This window comes from Canis aureus, chromosome 11 (genome assembly GCF_053574225.1).
Source record: "Canis aureus isolate CA01 chromosome 11, VMU_Caureus_v.1.0, whole genome shotgun sequence".
NCBI classification, from domain to species: Eukaryota; Metazoa; Chordata; class Mammalia; order Carnivora; family Canidae; genus Canis; species Canis aureus.
Genome location: NC_135621.1, coordinates 25,610,645 through 25,626,988, shown reverse-complemented (window position 1 = coordinate 25,626,988; position 16,344 = coordinate 25,610,645). Strand labels below are relative to the sequence as shown.

General features: G+C 53.2%; 2 protein-coding genes across 6 annotated transcripts in view; one reads left to right on the top strand and one right to left on the bottom strand.

Moving 5' to 3' along the window:
* The window catches only part of SERHL2 (serine hydrolase like 2), a 37,723-nt gene extending 29,543 nt beyond the window's left edge, over positions 1–8,180 (top strand). For 4 of the 5 annotated variants that reach the window (XM_077914249.1, XM_077914247.1, XM_077914245.1 and 1 more), the window contains 3 exons: positions 5,742–5,824; positions 7,001–7,094; positions 7,824–8,180. In XM_077914249.1, coding sequence (XP_077770375.1) covers positions 5,742–5,824; positions 7,001–7,094; positions 7,824–7,937 — 291 coding nt within the window. In that variant the 3' untranslated portion in view covers positions 7,938–8,180. Of the gene's footprint in view, positions 1–5,741; positions 5,825–6,151; positions 6,752–7,000; positions 7,095–7,823 lie in introns of those variants that run through there. The other variant, XM_077914246.1, reaches the window with a different exon arrangement.
* On the bottom strand, positions 6,977–16,344 carry RRP7A (ribosomal RNA processing 7 homolog A). The gene is made up of 7 exons (XM_077914251.1): positions 16,213–16,344; positions 14,686–14,828; positions 11,288–11,413; positions 10,527–10,644; positions 10,161–10,258; positions 9,597–9,795; positions 6,977–8,554 (listed from the first exon to the last, which is right to left on the bottom strand). Exons 1-7 carry the CDS (start codon positions 16,283–16,285, stop codon positions 8,469–8,471), a joined length of 843 nt encoding a protein of 280 aa, XP_077770377.1. The 5' UTR covers positions 16,286–16,344; the 3' UTR covers positions 6,977–8,468.

Below are 16,344 nucleotides of genomic sequence, written 5' to 3'. Positions count from 1 at the left end.
GCAAGGGCTGAGGCCAAGGGAGAGGATCCACTGCCCCGCAGATCCCCGAGGTGAAGATGTCTCCCCAGCAGGGCTGGCAGGGGTCGGGGCTGCTGCACCAGGATGTGCCCTGCACGTAGGGGGAGACAGAGGAATGCCAGCTGGGGGTGCTCCCGGCGCAGCAGCCGCCCCCCGTCCTTCCACATGCCTCACATGTGTGTGCTCAGGCCATCCTTGCTGCAGCCCCAAAGGAGGGAACTGTTGTCACCCACATTTCATAGGCCAGAAAACAGCCCAACGCCTTGTCCACGGTCAAGCAGCACCATGGGGGGAGCTTGACACAAAAAACTGAAAAAACAAACCATTACTGACACACAGCTGCCCACAGAGCAAAATATGAATGCAGGGCCCACTGTTGCCACATCGAGGGCCGACTTGCAGCCCCATCTGTGTGTTTTCATGACTGTGTACATAGACACTGACACATTTTAGGGCTCTTGGGTTTTGTTGTTTAGGTTTTTACGGAAATGGTTGCAAATGCTTACTTACGTGGATTAATGAAAGGCTGTGGGAGTGCAGGGAAGGCACCCGGGCAGCTGGGGGCGGGTGTGGACAGAGGAGTTTCCTGGAGGATGTGGGATGCTTGCTGGGATCGACATGGGTAGAAAAGGGACAGACTCTCCAGGTGCCTGCCATTGCCCAGAGGCTGGGAATGCTTAGTGCCCGTGGTGAGATGTTCTTGATGGAGCATATGAAGACCCCAAGGGGAGAGAGAGGCAGCATAAGAGGCCTGGAAGCCAGCAGGCATCCTGGAGCTGAGACAGGAGCACTTGCACAAACCCAGCCACAGAGGCTGTGTGACCTTTGACAAGCCACTTGCCCCTTTGTCTTGTGCAGAAAGGAAGTGCATTCATTCATTTACTCATCACTCCAGTTGGTTTAATGAACCTAGGAGATGCCAGCCCCTAGGCCCATCTTTGTGGGGTTGCTGTGAAGACTAGCTAAAGTCCATGAGTCAAGTGCCCTAGCACAGACAGGGCTATCACTTTAGGTGCTCCCAGATGGTGCTCTTTTTTTTTGTTTTTTTTAAAGCTTTTATTTATTTGACAGAGACAGAATGCACAAGCAGGGGGAGGGGCAGATGGAGAGGGAGAAGCAGGCTCCCTGCTCAGCAGGGAGCCCAAGGTGGGCTCAATCCCAGGACCCTGAGATCATGACCTGAGCCAAAGGCAGATGCTTCACTGGCTGAGCCATCGAGGCGCCCCCAGATGGTGCTCTTAATGAGATTGCTCAAGAGGGTAAAATGCTTTGCACATGTGAGATGCTGTCATTAGAGGTGGGAAGCTCTGGCCTCAACAACTGAGAGCTGTTTCCCAGGCCCAGGTGTGGACATTAGCCCTGGAGCAGGGCATCAACCAAGGGGATGGGAATGTTTGAATTTTGATTTTGATCTAACTGGGATCTGTTCTCAAGTGAGGTGTGAGGTAGGGATCCATTTTGATTTTCTTTCCAGATCAGTAGCCAGTTGGTCCACTGCCAGTTACTGGGGGGTCCTCCTAACCACCAAGGCTCACTCCTCCGTGGTTTGTCCTCTGTGTGCTGGTCCTCAGGCTGGGAGCTTATTGCCAGATCCTAACCAGTGGGGACCTTGGCGGCCCCCGTTGGAAAGCTTCCCTCCAGAGAGTGATTCCAGCTGGACTCCTGGCCTGAGCCGGCACCCCCCAGGCAACAGTGCAGGGCCCCGACTTTCACTGTCCCAGAGTGCAGGTTGTGTTGGATACTTTTGGGGTCATTTGGAAACACCCCTTCCCTTTCTTAGGACCATGCCTTGTGCAGCACATTGCTGTTGTGCAGCAGGCTGCCCACTCATTGGAAATTCATGTTTGGGACGTAAACTGAATCACAAAAGATAAAAGTTCTGGGATCCCTGGGTGGCGCAGCGGTTTGGCGCCTGCCTTTGGCCCAGGGCGCGGTCCTGGAGACCCGGGATCGAATCCCACGTCGGGCTCCTGGTGCATGGAGCCTGCTTCTCCCTCTGCCTGTGTCTCTGCCTCTCTCTCTCTCACTGTGTGCCTATCATAAATAAATAAAAGTTTAAAAAAAAAAAAAAAACAAAAGATAAAAGTTCTAACATGGGTCTGTCTCTGCACTCTCTTTGTTCCATTGATCTTGTCACCATTCAAGCCATACCACTTGTTTTAATTCCTATCTCTAATTAGTTTTGGTAGTTGGAACCAGTGTTCTCTCCTTGTTCTTCTACACATTTTCCTTGGCTTTTCTTGCATATCTTGACTTCCAAATGAAGTTTGGAATGATCAACTTATGTTAAAAACTAAATTGGGATGGGACGCCTGGCTGGCTTAGTTGGTAGAGCATGTGATTCTGGATGTTAGGGTCTTGAGTTCAAACCCCACGTTGGGCATAGCACTTATTTAAAAATTTATATTGGGATGACTCTGAATTTGTAGCATGCTTTGGGAATTTAATTACTGTAAAATTATTATTATTATTATTTTGACATTATTATTTATGACAGTCACAGAGAGAGAGAGAGAGGCAGAGACACAGGCAGAGGGAGAAGCAGGCTCCATGCACCGGGAGCCCCACGTGGGATTCGATCCCGGGCCTCCAGGATCGCGCCCTGGGCCAAAGGCAGGCGCCAAACCGCTGCGCCACCCAGGAATCCCTTACTGTAAAATTATGAGTGGGTACCACCTAATTTACAGTAAAGGCATCACCTCAATATAGTGGGTGCCAGGCAATGGGTTATCCATATGGAAAAGTCTGATCCTAGACCCTTGCCTCACACTATACACAAAAATTAATTCAAGATGGATTGTAGGGACGCCTGGGTGGCTCAGCGGTTGGGCGTTTGCCTTCGGCTTCGGTTGTGATCCCAGGTCCTGGGATTATTGAGTCCCACTTCGGGCTCTCTACAGGGAGCCTGTGTCTCTGCCTCTCTCTGTCTCTCATGAATAATAAATAATAAAATCTAAAAAAAAAAAAAAAAAGATGGATTGTAGGTCAAAATACGAAAACAGTAAAGGTTCTAATGAACCCTGGGAACAGCTTTATGACCTTGAAGTAGATAATATAGTAGGACCCAGGACTCCAAGATCATGACCTGAGCTGAAGGCAGATGCTTAACTGAGCCACCAAAGCACCCCAAAATAGACAATACAGTTTAAATAGAACACACACACGTGAATCAATGAAAATACTGATCAGTAGAGCTTTACTAAAATTTAGAATTTCTGTTCCTCAAAAGACATTGAGAATGAAAAGTCAAGCCACAGACTAAAAGAAGATATTTAAATACATAAGCCTGCTAAAGGACTCTTATCCAGAATATATAAAGAGCTTCTACAAATCAATAAGAGAACAACCTCATTTTTAAAAACAGGCAAAAGATTTTAACAGGCACTTCATAAAAAAGGCTATCCAAGTGGCCAAGCAGCACATGAAAGGTGCTCCTCATCATTAGTAATTAGGGCAATGCAAATCAAAACCCCAGTGAGATATTGCTACACCTCCACCAGAGGGGTGTAGAAACTGGTGTCAAAATTGAAAGGCCTGACAACACCAGTCTTAATGGGGATGTGGTGCCACCAGAATTCTCCACTTCAGGAGGAAGTATAAATTGATGTAACCCCTTTGGAAAATTGTTTGGCAGGAACTGCTAGGCCAAAACATAGGCAAATCATGTGAACGAGCCAGTAATTCCACTCCTAGGTATATACCTGGCAGTAATGAGGGCTGTGTGCACAAAAGACACGTGTGAGGATGATCATAGAGGCTTCATTCATAATAGTCCCAAACTGGAACTTACCCATAATGTCTTTCAACAGTAGAATGCATAAATTGTTATATATTCACACACACTGGAGCAGGAATGAAAAACCAAACACACGGCAAAAGAGAGCACTCTGTGATTGCATTTACCTGAAGTTCAAAGAGAGGCAGATGGATGTGTGGGGCTGGCGGTCTGAAGAGTGGTGTCCCTGGAGAAAACCCCAGGAGGGAGCCTTCGAGCTGGGTCCCACAGAGCATCACTAAATGAAAGGCCATCCTGAGCTGACACGTAGATCTGGGGACTTTGCCATAAGTTACACTTGAATTAGGAAAGATACAGATCAGGGAATGAAAGTGGACTAGAGAGAGGTTAGAGGAGAGGAGGGTAAAAGCACAGAAAAAAAGAGAAGGACACAGCCAACAGCCCTTACTTTTAAAGGCTCCCTTGGAGAAATATCTTCATACTGTGGCTTTGAGGAAACCGCCGCAAAACCCCAGACTTGGTCACATCTGGAGACATGAGCAGAGGTGACATCCCTGTCCCTTCCTTGAGGACCAACGTATAATTGAGTTGAGGGCCCGACAGCCCCCAGGCAGAGGACCCGGGTCCTGGGTCCTGGCTGGAGAAGCACATCCGGGGGAGGCTGAGAGGCTGGGAGTGGGAGCGGATGCCTGAGCCTAGCACTGGCGCCATCTCCTGTTTGCTGCTGTGCACCTTTAGCCTCTCCGGTCCCCTGGAAAGCCCTATTTCAATCTGCCCATTAGCCCTGGTCCAGGGAGCTCCTCTGGGGGTGGGAGCCACCTCCGTGCTTTTTCCATAGGCCACGCTCCACCAGGAGAGGACGTGCAGCATGTCCGGGTCCCCGGTAGATCCTCATTCATTGGGCCTGTGGGTGATCTGGAAATGTCTGTTTCTGGTAGAGCACCCAGGGCCATTTTTGCCAAAGGAGCAGAAGGCTGGGAGGAGGTCAGAGAAGATCAAGGGTAATGTGCTCTCTTGGCTTCCCCCTGTAATGGGGGGTGTGTTTCCATAAGAATTTTAATTTATCGCCAATGGTGGAGGAGTATTGGGCATGACCTAACAGTCGGTCCTCATGCGAGCGTTGCTGAATTAATCCACTTAGTGCACGTTTATCAAGTTCCTCCTCTGTCAGGCCTTGAGTTCTGGGACTCTCCAGTAGAAGTGTAATATGAGCCTCATGTAATTCCACTTCTTGCAGTTAGCAATATTAGACTAAAAAGAAATGGAATCAAATTTAGTATTTTTAATTCAGTATACACAAGATGTAATCAGTATAAAAACGTGAGGCATTTGCCATTTTTTTATACTGTCTTCGAAATCCACTGTGTAGTTTACAGCGCATCTCGATTTGAACTAGCCCCGTTTCAGGCACTCCTAGCCACACATGGCTGATGGCTACCATGTGGGACACCGTGGCCCTAGACCCCTATAGGGTCATCATACAGGGTGGCCTGGGCTCCGACAGAGGCCAGTGGGGGCTGGGAGGACATCAGGGCGTACTCACTCCGTACAGTGGCTCAAGCACCCCACTTTCTCTTGGAAGTGGTCTGTGCACATAGTGGACTCTTCTTGGCAGAGTCTGGAGCCTGGCCTGGCTGGGCAACCTGGGGATGGTGGGCCACAGCGAATCCTAAAATCTAGGCCTGGAAGCTGCCGGGGTCACATTTCTGCCTCTTAGCCTCACAACAACACAGGGATGTAAACCACCCATATCTGGGAATTGCTGTCTGGCTGGGCAGCCATGAGCCCAGAAAGAGAGAGAAGAGATTTGAGGGATAAAGGCAGGGTCTCTGGCTCATGGGGGTTAGAGAGGCCTCTGGAGGTGACGTGGTTGGGTAATGGACTTGGTCCTGGGGTAGAGGGCCACAGTGATGCCACATGACCCCTGCTGTCCCAAGGCAGCCCTGGCGCCTTGTGGAGAGAATTCACTCTGGTTTTGTCTCTGCAGTTGGAGTACAGCGTCCCCTTCCTGACCAGGGAGCTGCTGGTGCACTCCATCAAGCAGCTGCAGGCCCAGGTCCTGCTTATTAAGTAAGTGAGCTATGTGCCCAAGAAGAGGGTCAGGCCTCCCCCATGAGGTTTCAGTTCTGGCGGGAGGCCAGGCTGCTCGTCCTACCAAATCCTATAGCTACTCCAGACCCCTGTGGCCCCCGCCTTCCAGCACCCAGCCAGAAGCAATCCTAGGGCCTCGCCGACCTCCTTTAGTGAGGCTGATCCCTCTCCACTCCGCCGCGGGATGCCCCAGGCAGGAACTGTGACCTCTGGGGACATGGGTCTCTGGTGCTGAGCACAGGGCTTTCAGAAGCACAGACCCATTACAAATCCAGACCACAAAGAGGTACACTGCACGCCCACTAGGATGGCTAGACAAAGTCTGGGAACAAGTGTTGGCGAGGATGCAGAGACCCCAGAACCCTCGTCCTGGGACTGCAAAGTGGCACAGCCACTTGGAAAACAGCCTGGCAGCTTCTCCAGCCGTTACTGTCAGACCCAGCAGTCATGCCCAGCACAAGTCCACACCACATGAACGTGACCGCGCAGAGTGGCACTGCTCACAGCAGCTCAAAGGTGGAGACCCTCCACAAACACCTGTCAGCAGACAAGCAGAATGTGGCGCATCCACACAGTGGGCTACGTTTTAGCCAGAAGAGGAGCAAACTTCTATGTGCTTTGTGCATGAAGCTTGAGAACATTAGAGAAGGCCAGTCACAAATCCACGTATTCTACAATTCGATTCACATCCAAGTGCAAGGGGCCAAGTCTAGACATTCACTCAGTGGTTGCATTAAGATGGGGAACTACAGGAGAACTACAGGTTTGGTTTGGGGTGTTTTGCTTTCGTGAGGATGACAATGTCCTGGGATTGACTGTAGCTGTTTGCAGGACTGTATGTAAAAAACACAGAGTGGTACATGTTAAAGGGGTGAAACAATCTCAGTAAAGGTGTGAAGAGACAAAGCATGGACCCAAGCCCTGTGCTACTTAAGAGGCGGTGGCCGCAGGCAGGTAGGTCTCCCTCCCTCCCCACCCACCTCCTGAGGTAAACCTGCAGCTTGTGGGCCACCATGAGCCCCGAGACGATGCAGGTACCCAACTGTGCAAAAGTCAGAAGCAAGCCCAGGACGGTCTCCTCTTACCCTGGAAGCCAAGGCAGGGGGTAGGCACTGCAAGGAGGCCACAAAGTGAACCGATCCTTTTACTTTCCAGAGCAAGCCAAGGCTATTTTAACATGGAAAGAGGTATCACTGACAAGAGTGTCACGCTTTTGGTGCTAGACACGCTGAGATCTGTCCTAAAAGAGGTAGGTGCATGAGGCTCAGCCAGGGTGACGTCCAGGAGGGTCCTCACCCACTCCTCGGCTTGCATGTGAACCTCTGGTCTGGCCCCGGGTCTGCTGGGTGTGGTCGGCCCCTGCAGCCCTGGGTTCATATGGAACTCAGCACAGCAAACAGTTTGGTAGTTTCCCAATATTATTTTCCACACACATTCCCTCAGCCCATGGCCCAATTTGGCTAGAGGCCACCCTAGAATTTCTAGGGTGACCAGATGACCAGTCTCCTCGTGGGGGCTGGGACTCAAGACTTTGTCCCTGGGAGAACCTGGCACTTGGTGACCATCACCTGCTGTGAACACCTGACCCCGGAGCTCTGCAGACATCTCAGCATCACCACCAAAGGCAGGCAGTGCCTTCGTGTCTTCCACGGAGGATCAAGTTTGAAAGACTCCGTATTCTTTTTTTAAGCCCTGACAATTCTCAGAACCAGCAGGGCTCTTGACTGCTGGCCTCGTTCCCAGCCTAGCTCTATAACCTCACAACTCAGAATGGCCCAGAAGCCCAGGGTTTGGAGCCCTCCTCCCCCCAGTCAGACCTTTCTCCCTGGCTCTGAGCCAGGCCCCGACAAGCAGCACGTCACTGCCCCGGGGGGAACCCTTTGAAACCTCTGTGAGGCAGCAGCCCCGGGAAGGCCCCAGCACAGCAGAACCCCCTTACCTGGGCTGTACCTGACCAAGCATGCCCTCCCCTCCGCAGCGGTTCCAGTACATGGAAGTCCCGGGCAACCACTATGTGCACCTGAACCAACCCCAGAATGTGGCTGACATCATCAGTGCCTTTCTGCAGAGCAAGGAGAGGCTCCCACACTAGCTGTAGCCTGGACCTGGGGCTTTGGAGGCCTTGTGCCCGTCACTCCCATCCGGATTCCAGGTGTGGTGGGGACATGGGGCAAGATTCTTTTAACATGTTGACCTCACGGGGGAGACACTGCTTGAACTTTGGGGTGTTGTCTGTTTTGTGGCTGATAATCTGCACCAAGCTGGTGGTGGGCGGAGGAAGGAGTGGCCAGGTGGCTGCCCAGCTGGATGGAAAATAAATGTTCTTGTATTCTCACTGCTTCTGAGGCTGTTCACTCCCCATGGGGACTTTTCCGCGGAGGGAAGGGAGAAGAGAGTCTAGGAACAGGCTGGGAACACAGACCAGAAGGAAGCGACCGTGGCCTGGGCGGGTGGCTCCCTGTGAGCCAGGCCCTCATGCTGGACCGGCCTCGCCAGCACTGGGCCCCAACCCTGCTGAAGTTCCAGAACCAAGGGAGGACACTGTCCTTCACCCCACCCGTGTGGGCTCAGATTGGAGACGAGTGTTCCAGACCTCTCCACGGGACCCCCGGATCAGCTCGGCTCAGTAGGGTCGGAATTTGCGCTGGGCCCGCATCAGTTCAATCCTCTGCTTGTCCTCCTCGAACTTCTTGCGCAGCTGGGCTAGATCTGGGGGAAGGGGAGAATGGGGCCGTCAGTCAGTGTGGCCCCACTGGCCTCTGCTCTAATGTGATCTGGGCCCCTGGGAGACAGACTAGCCTACAGGCCCAGAGGCGGAAGCTCAAGCCAGGGCAGCACTGCCTGAGGTTTGAGAGTAAACTCACCAGAAGAGTGAGCACAGAGCAAACAAGACACCTGTTCCCTTAGTACCCCCACCACACACCCACGACGAAGGCAGGTGGCTATGGGGGTGTGGAGGGCCCCTCTCCTGGCCTCTCCCTGTCAGGAAGTAAAGGGACTCCACCCTCAGGCCACAGATTCAGGTGGCAGCTCCAGTCACCATGTGACCAGGTCAGAGGAATACAGAAGGGGGCACGGGAGCCCATAGGGAGAGTGGATGGAGGCCTGCCATCGGCGATTCCAGGAGTCAAAGTGCCAACAGAAGGTGGCAGGTCACCATCGCTGCAGAGCCCATGCCCCTGGCGAGGCCCAGGCCAGAGCCAGCACCCTCCCCACAGGCCCACAGGGAGGCCGCCCTGCAAACGTGGAGAAATAGGGGCACAAGCTCACCGTCATCATGAATTGTGAGGTGGCCACAGGCGATCAGGTCCTCGCCCTAACACACTGCACGCAAGGGTACCTGCCCCACTCCCCACGTGTACACATTCTCTCTCTCTCTCTCTCTCTCACACACACACACACACACACACCTGGCAGCGGCCCCTCCCTGTCCCCACAGTGAGCTCTGCAGCCTGGCCCTTGCTGGAGGCCAACAGGTTCCAGCACCAACTGCTCAAGGGTCTGCAGGTAGTCCTACACCCCAGGTGTGTCTGAAGCCTCTCCACAACCCAGGGGTGAGCAACAGGGGGACCCTAACTCCAGAGCCTGTCGGGAAACCTGTGCCCCAGGACACCCCCAGGCCCGCCCCTGGGAGCTCTGCGCTCCGGCTGGGGCTGGCAGCGGCAGCAGCAGCAGCCTTGGGCCTCGTGCACAGGTCCCAGGCGCCAGGGGAAGTGGGGCTGAAGCCCCGGGGCTGGGGGCGCTCCCTTACGCTCCATCTTGGTCTCTCGGTGCTGCCAGGCGTAAAAGTTGAGCAGCTCCTTGCGGGCACGCTTCTGTCTCTCCTTCTCCAGCACCCGCAGGCTGGCTGCCTCTGTCCGGGGTAGTACAGGCCGCCGACCCCGACGGGTCACCTTCACCCAGCCCTCCTCGTCCGGAACCCCTTCCTCCTCCTTAGCCTTAGCCTCCTCCTGCAAGGAACAGACAGCGTGATGGGCAGACCCTTGGGACCCACCCTGCAGCCTGGGGTGCTCTCCCCCACCCTCCCTCCTGCACCCACAACCACCCTGGGCACCCCTGCCACCTGCTGTGCCCTCTCCCTCCCAGTAGCTAAGCATAGGGGGTGGGGGGCACAGAGTTGCCAACACTGCCTTCTCCTCCCTCAGAGGGTTTCCTACAGACCACTTAGAGACTAGATGTCACCCGGCCAGGTGACGCAGGACTCAGCAGGGAACAAGGGAGCCTGAACTCCACAGGGATTGGGACGAGTGCCACTGGCCAGCTGGTCCAGAGCGACACAACACTGAGGACACCACCGCCCCCACGGAAACCCCACCTCAGCTATCCTCTTGTCATACGCCTCCATGAACGTGTCCACTTCAACCCTCAAGGTCTCAGGGTCCGGCACGGAGTCTACGTAGTTGCTGATCCACTCTGAGGGCGGGAAACGAGGCATCCTCAGGCCTGACACTCGGGGCACATCCTGCCCAGCCAGTCGGGACCCCCTTCCACCGGAGGTTCATATGCTGAGGAAGGTTCCAGTGGTGGCAAGCAGGGCTGTCCCCTCTGCCCACCCTGAGCACCGGGCTCAGCCTCCCACAGGCCACTCTCAGGGTGAGTGGACCCAGCAGAACTGCCCACAATGCTTCCTCCGCCAACCCGGGGGTGGGGGACCAGGTGCCCGACACTGTGCGGTACTGACTGTGAATGCCACTCTTCACGGGGTGACTCTCTGTCGAGACCACTAAGGGGCCCTTCAGGACTATGGCCGCAGACACACCACCTGGCTTCTGGAACACCACGTAGGCTACCTGGAAGCCCTGGGGGAAGGAGAGAGGTCAGAATGCCAGGACATCCCCAGGTCCCTGGCACAAGGGCTCCCACCTGCCCTCAGCCTGACTTGTCGCTGGACCAGGGGACGCACATTGGGCTGTCCTGGACATGAAGCTAACCGGGAAGTGGTCTGTAATCCTGAGGAGGGACGGCCACCTTCCCAGTTTTCAAACTTCTGCTAAAAGCAACTGAGGGGAGGTGGGACACCAGGACCTCCCTTCCAGTTACAAGGGGGACTCAGTGGGAAGCGAGGTCACCACGCACCACGAGGACACAGCACACAGTAGCCCCCACTGTGCTCCACCAGGAGGCATAGGCTTGGGATGGGGAGCCAAGACCCGGCCGTGGGAAAGCAGGTGGGGAGCGAGGGGGCCTCCTGGGCGGCGAGCAACATGGTCCCTGAGCTCTCACCCAGGACGATGGAAAGAGCTGGACAAGAAGCTAAAGGATGTGGCAAATCCAGGGAGAGGAGCAGGGGCACTGCTTACTGGCAGGCATCCTCAACCACACGCGGCAAGGACTAGCCTAGAACCGCCACCCCAACACCACCTCCGCCACGCACCCTGGGGACACGGCACCAGCTGCACCCTACGCCCCCATGCTAGCAGACCGCAGTACTCAGAGGCTTACTGGAACAGGCGTGGGGTCAAAAAACTTCGACTTTGGTTCCTTTGGGCTGTCGCCGAGGTCAGGCTTCTCCTGTAATTCCACAGATTGGACGGCACCACAGGGGGAGAAGAGGCGGGACAGGCACTCCTGCCGAGGCCCGGGGGGAAAGCGAGGCCCGGGGGGGAAAGCGCAGTGTGAGGCCTTAGGGGATCTCCCTCTGGCCAGGTGGCACTGCTAGGGGATCGCGGCCTCCGAAGGTCTGAGTCCAGGTCTGCCCAACTGGGGGGCACGCACACAGGCCTGAGCAAGCCACACCCTCCTCCGCCCAGTCACCATCCTGCCCTCCCACAGCCCCAGACAACCTTGGGAAGTTTCATATTCCAAACTCTAAGTTAAAAAAAAAAACCTCCAGGGGCACCTGGGTGGCTCTGTCGGTTAGGCGTCTGCCATCAGCTCAGGTCATGATCTAGCATTCTGGGATCAAGCCCTGCGTCAGGGTCCCTGCTCAGTGGGAAGCCTGCTTCTCCTGCTTGTGCTCACTCTCGCTCTCACTCTCACTCTCAAATAAATAAAATTGGGGCACCTGGGTGGGGAGTCTGCTTTGCCCTCTCCCTCTGCCTGCTGTTCACCCTGCTTATGCACTCTCTAATAAATAACATCTTTTTAAAAATAAATAAATCTTTAAAAAAAAACAAAAACAGGGATCCCTGGGTGGCTCAGTGGTTTAGCGCCTGCCTTTGGCCCAGCACGTGATCCTGGAGTCCTGGGATCGAGTCCTGTGTCGGGCTCCCTGCATGGAGCCTGCTTCTCCTGCCTGTGTCTCTGCCTCTCTCTCTCTCTCTGTCTGTCATGAATGAATAAATAAAATCTTTGGGGGAAAAAAAAAAAAAAACCACCAAACACACCTCCACTGGCCAGGAGACGTGGAAGAGAGGAGACCTAGTGCACGACAGAATTCAGATATAAGCTTTTTGGCTTTATGACAGGACCCTGCTGGAAGAATGTGCCCAGAATTTGTTTGGTTTGTCCCTGACAGAGATTTCTCACTTTGAAAAGGGCATCTTGGGGCTCCTGGGTGGCTCAGACAGTTATGCATCTACCTTCAGCTCAGATCATGATCCCAGGTCCTGGGATCAAATCCCACATCGGGATCCTTGCTCAACGGGGAGCCTGCTTCTCCCTCTGCCTGCTGCTCCCTTTCCTTGTGCACATGTACATTTTCGCTCTCCCTGACAAATAAAATCTTAAAAAAAAAAAAAAAAAAAAAACAATGAAAAGGCCATCTTGCTGAACGATATATCTTTCCCTGCCCACTTCTCTAGGTGAATGATCCTCAAACAAAGTAGGATTAGGTTTTTTTGTTTTGTTTTTGTTTTTTTTTTTTTTTTAGAGAGGGAGAGGCAGAGACACAGGCAGAGGAAGAAGCAGGCTCTGTGCAGGGAGCCCGATGCAGGACTCGATCCTGGAACTCTCGGATCACACCCTGAGCCAAAGGCAGACATTCAACGCTGAGCCATCCAGGCATCCCTGAATAGTTTTTCAAAAAAGAACTATTAATTTCTAAAGATTTATTTTAGATAGAGCGAGCAGTAGGGAGGGTCAGAGGCAGAGGGAGAGAATCCTCAAGTGAAATATTAATTTCTAAAGATTCTTTTACAATTAGAGAAAGAAGCAGAGGAGAGGGTGTCATGTTTTACCTTTCCTGAAGTGTAATGTGTGTACAGAGAAGGGCCCAGGCCCGTGTCTATAGTTCGCTGCATTTCAGACTGAACATACTTGCGTACTGAGCACCCAGGAACAGAACAAGCCCTTGCCCAAGAAATCCCTTTGTGGCTCTCCCCTCACGAGGATCACTGCCAGCCTGAGTCCAACCACATGGATTTAGCTCCAGTTTTATTTTAATTTTTTTAAAGGTTTTATTTATTTATTCATAAGGATCACTGCCAGCCTGAGTCCAACCACATGGATTTAACTCCAGTTTTATTTTATTTTTTTTAAAGGTTTTATTTATTTATTCATGAGAGACACAGAGAGAGAGAGGCAGAGACACAGGCAGAGGGAGAAGCAGAGCCCAATGTGGGACTCGACCCCAGGGCTCCAGGATCACACCCTGGGCCAAAGGCAGGCGCTAAACCGCTGAGCCACCCAGGGATCCCTAACTCCAGTTTTAAATGGCCGCTGCAGGGAGGAAAACTTAGTTGATTGGCTCATAAAATCAAGATACTCCAAATAACCCCAGAAACGTCCTTGCGTATTCTTGTTATGTAACCTAATCCTAGGGCAGCCCGGGTGGCTGAGCGGGCTCAGTCTCTCATGAATAAATAAAATCTTAAAACAAAACAAAACAAAACAAAAAAGCAAAAAAAACTATTCATCTAAAATGCAGCAACATCATTAGTTTCTCTTTTGTAAATTTGTGTAATGCGAAACTGTCTTTGTGAAAGAAAGTTATGTCCGCATAGATTTAGAGATTAATCTTATCTTCTTCTATTTTTTTCCTATGGAGATGTATCACTTTTATAATCAGGGAAAAACAACATGTAATCCAAAGAATCCTGGGTAATAACAAAAAGGTTTGAGCTTCTTAGAACTATACTTTTTGGGATCCCTGGGTGGCACAGCGGTTTAGCGCCTGCCTTTGGCCCAGGGCGCGATCCTGGAGACCCGGGATCGAATCCCACATCGGGCTCCCGGTGCATGGAGCCTGCTTCTCCCTCTGCCTGTGTCTCTGTCTCTCTCTCTCTGTGACTATAATTAATTAATTAATAAATAAATAAATAAATAAATAAATAAATATTAAAAAAAAAAAAACCTATACTTTTTATAACACAGCTCTAAAAAGACATTTCCAGGGCACCTGTGTGGTTTAGTCAGTTAAGTGTCTGATTCTTGGTTTTGGCTCAGGTCGTGATCTCAGGATCCTGGGATTGAGCCCTCCATCTGGCTCTGCGCTGGGCATGGAGCCTGCTTGAAATTCTCCCTCTACCTCTGCCCCCTACCTTGTGCATGCTCATGCTCTCTTTCTGAAATAAGTAAATCTTTAAAAAGGCACCTGCCTGGATCAGTCGATAGAGCACGTGACTCCTGATCTTGGGGTTGTGAGTTCGAGCCCCATGGAAGGAAGAAAAGAAAAAAAAAAAAAAGAAAGAAAAGAAAGAAAAGGAAGGAAAGAAAAGAAAAGAAAAGAAAAGAAAAGAGAAAAGAAAAGAAAAGAAAAGAAAAGAAAAGAAAAAAGAAAGAAAAGAAAAGAAAATTAAAAAGCCATTTCCTATCACGAAGCAGCCTTCTAGAGGCCCTCCCTTGGGCCTTCAGCTGGGGCTTCCATCTCACCAATAAAGACATGGTGGAGGCCGGTGGGAACCTACTGCTGCCTAGAGCTCCCGGCCAGTCCGAGGTTCCCCCACCAGACATCGGCTCACCTCTGTGCAGTATGGGGGCACATTGAGGACAAAAAGGGTCCGCTTCTGAGGCCAGGAAGACTTGGTGCCTTCTCGAACTTTGTGCTCTCTCACATAGAGGTAATGAGAAGCTTGCTGCTTTTCAGAGAACTTGATGGGGATGGCTGGACAGGAAACGGGGGCAGGAGGGATGGTGTGAAAATCCAGCTCACGTGTCCCCTTCCAGTCCCATCTGTCCATCCGCTCTTGCCCTAGGCCCATGCGCAGTACGTGCAGGCTGTGACAGTGAATGAACAGAGGAACTTCCCACAAGGGGCGCCCACAAAGGAGGGGGAGAGAGTCTAAATGGGTAATTATTACAAATGGGGAGCAAAATGAGAGCGGAGTCCAAACCTGCTGCTCCTGGTGTTGACACCCAACTCCTGACATCTGCTGGAGGCCCTGCCGGACCCTGACCACCTTTCACATCTGTCTGCAGAGTCCTCCCCCCACCACCGTGCAGCCCACCACTCGACCGTCTCTAAGTCCAGGCCTCACCCATGCTCACGTTTCCCTTTCTCTGAAACACCAACCTTCTTCCCTCCCCCCCTCATTCTTCGGCTTTAGCTTTCCTTCCTGAGAGAGCCTTACATGCCAAGTTAGATCCACCTGCTCGGTGCCTTGACAAGGTCTCTCACGGTCACCAAGTCTCTATCTGCGTCATCATTTGGATACTGGCTGACAGTCCCATGACACTAGGGGCTGTTTTCTGTTTCTTGCACCACCTTCCTCAGAGCACAGTGGGGGTACAGCTGCAATACCTGCGCTCAGGAAGCCCACATGGGAGCAGAAGGCAATGAACAAACAAGCACATGACAAATAGAGAAGAAAGGGGGAAAGAGTGCAGGGGGGTCTCGAGGCAGAGGCCTTTGGACAAGCCATCAGGACAGCCTCTTGGAGGAATTAACAAAGCCACAAGGCAAAGCCTGTGTGAAAACGGGGGGGGGGGGGGGACACAGAGTGCAAAACCCCGAGGGTGTAAAGAGCCTGTGGCTTCAGGGGAACAGCAAGAGCTCTAGGTCGGCTGAGCCACAACATGTGAGCTAGGCTACGAGTTAGCAATCACGGATTTTGTTTTAGGTGCCAACCTGTAAAACCACTGGAGGGAGTTCAGGGGGTATGAGGGCACGTAGGTACGCGAGGCAAAATCTGATTGAAATCCTCCCTTAGAAAGCACGTTCAGGCACCCGGGCGAACCGAGGGAGGGGCAAGCACAAGTCGGGAGGATGCGGACCGCTGGGGGCTGAGAGGGGCCAGAATCGGCAGGAGGTCGGTGGGCCCACCTGCTGGGGGGGACGGGGTGTGAAGGCGGCACGGGCTGGTCCGGGGAAAAGAGTGTGGCCAGAGACGGGCCTACCCCAGGGAAGCGGTGGCCAAAACGGGCCCGACCCGGGAGAGGGCCGCCCGCCGCGAGCAGGTCGCAGCTACCATGTTGGGGGCCTCGCACCCCACCGCGCGGCCGCTCCCGGGGGGGTCCCTGAGCCGCCGCCCCGACCCGCGGCCCCTTACCTGAGTAACCTGGGGGGCTCGGAATCCCCGGCTCCGAGTCCCACGCCCCACGCTTCCTCCTGCGCGCCGCCATCTTGCCAACCGGAAGCCGCGGGGGCCGCCGGGAGTTGCAGTCCGGGGCCGGGAGCGTGC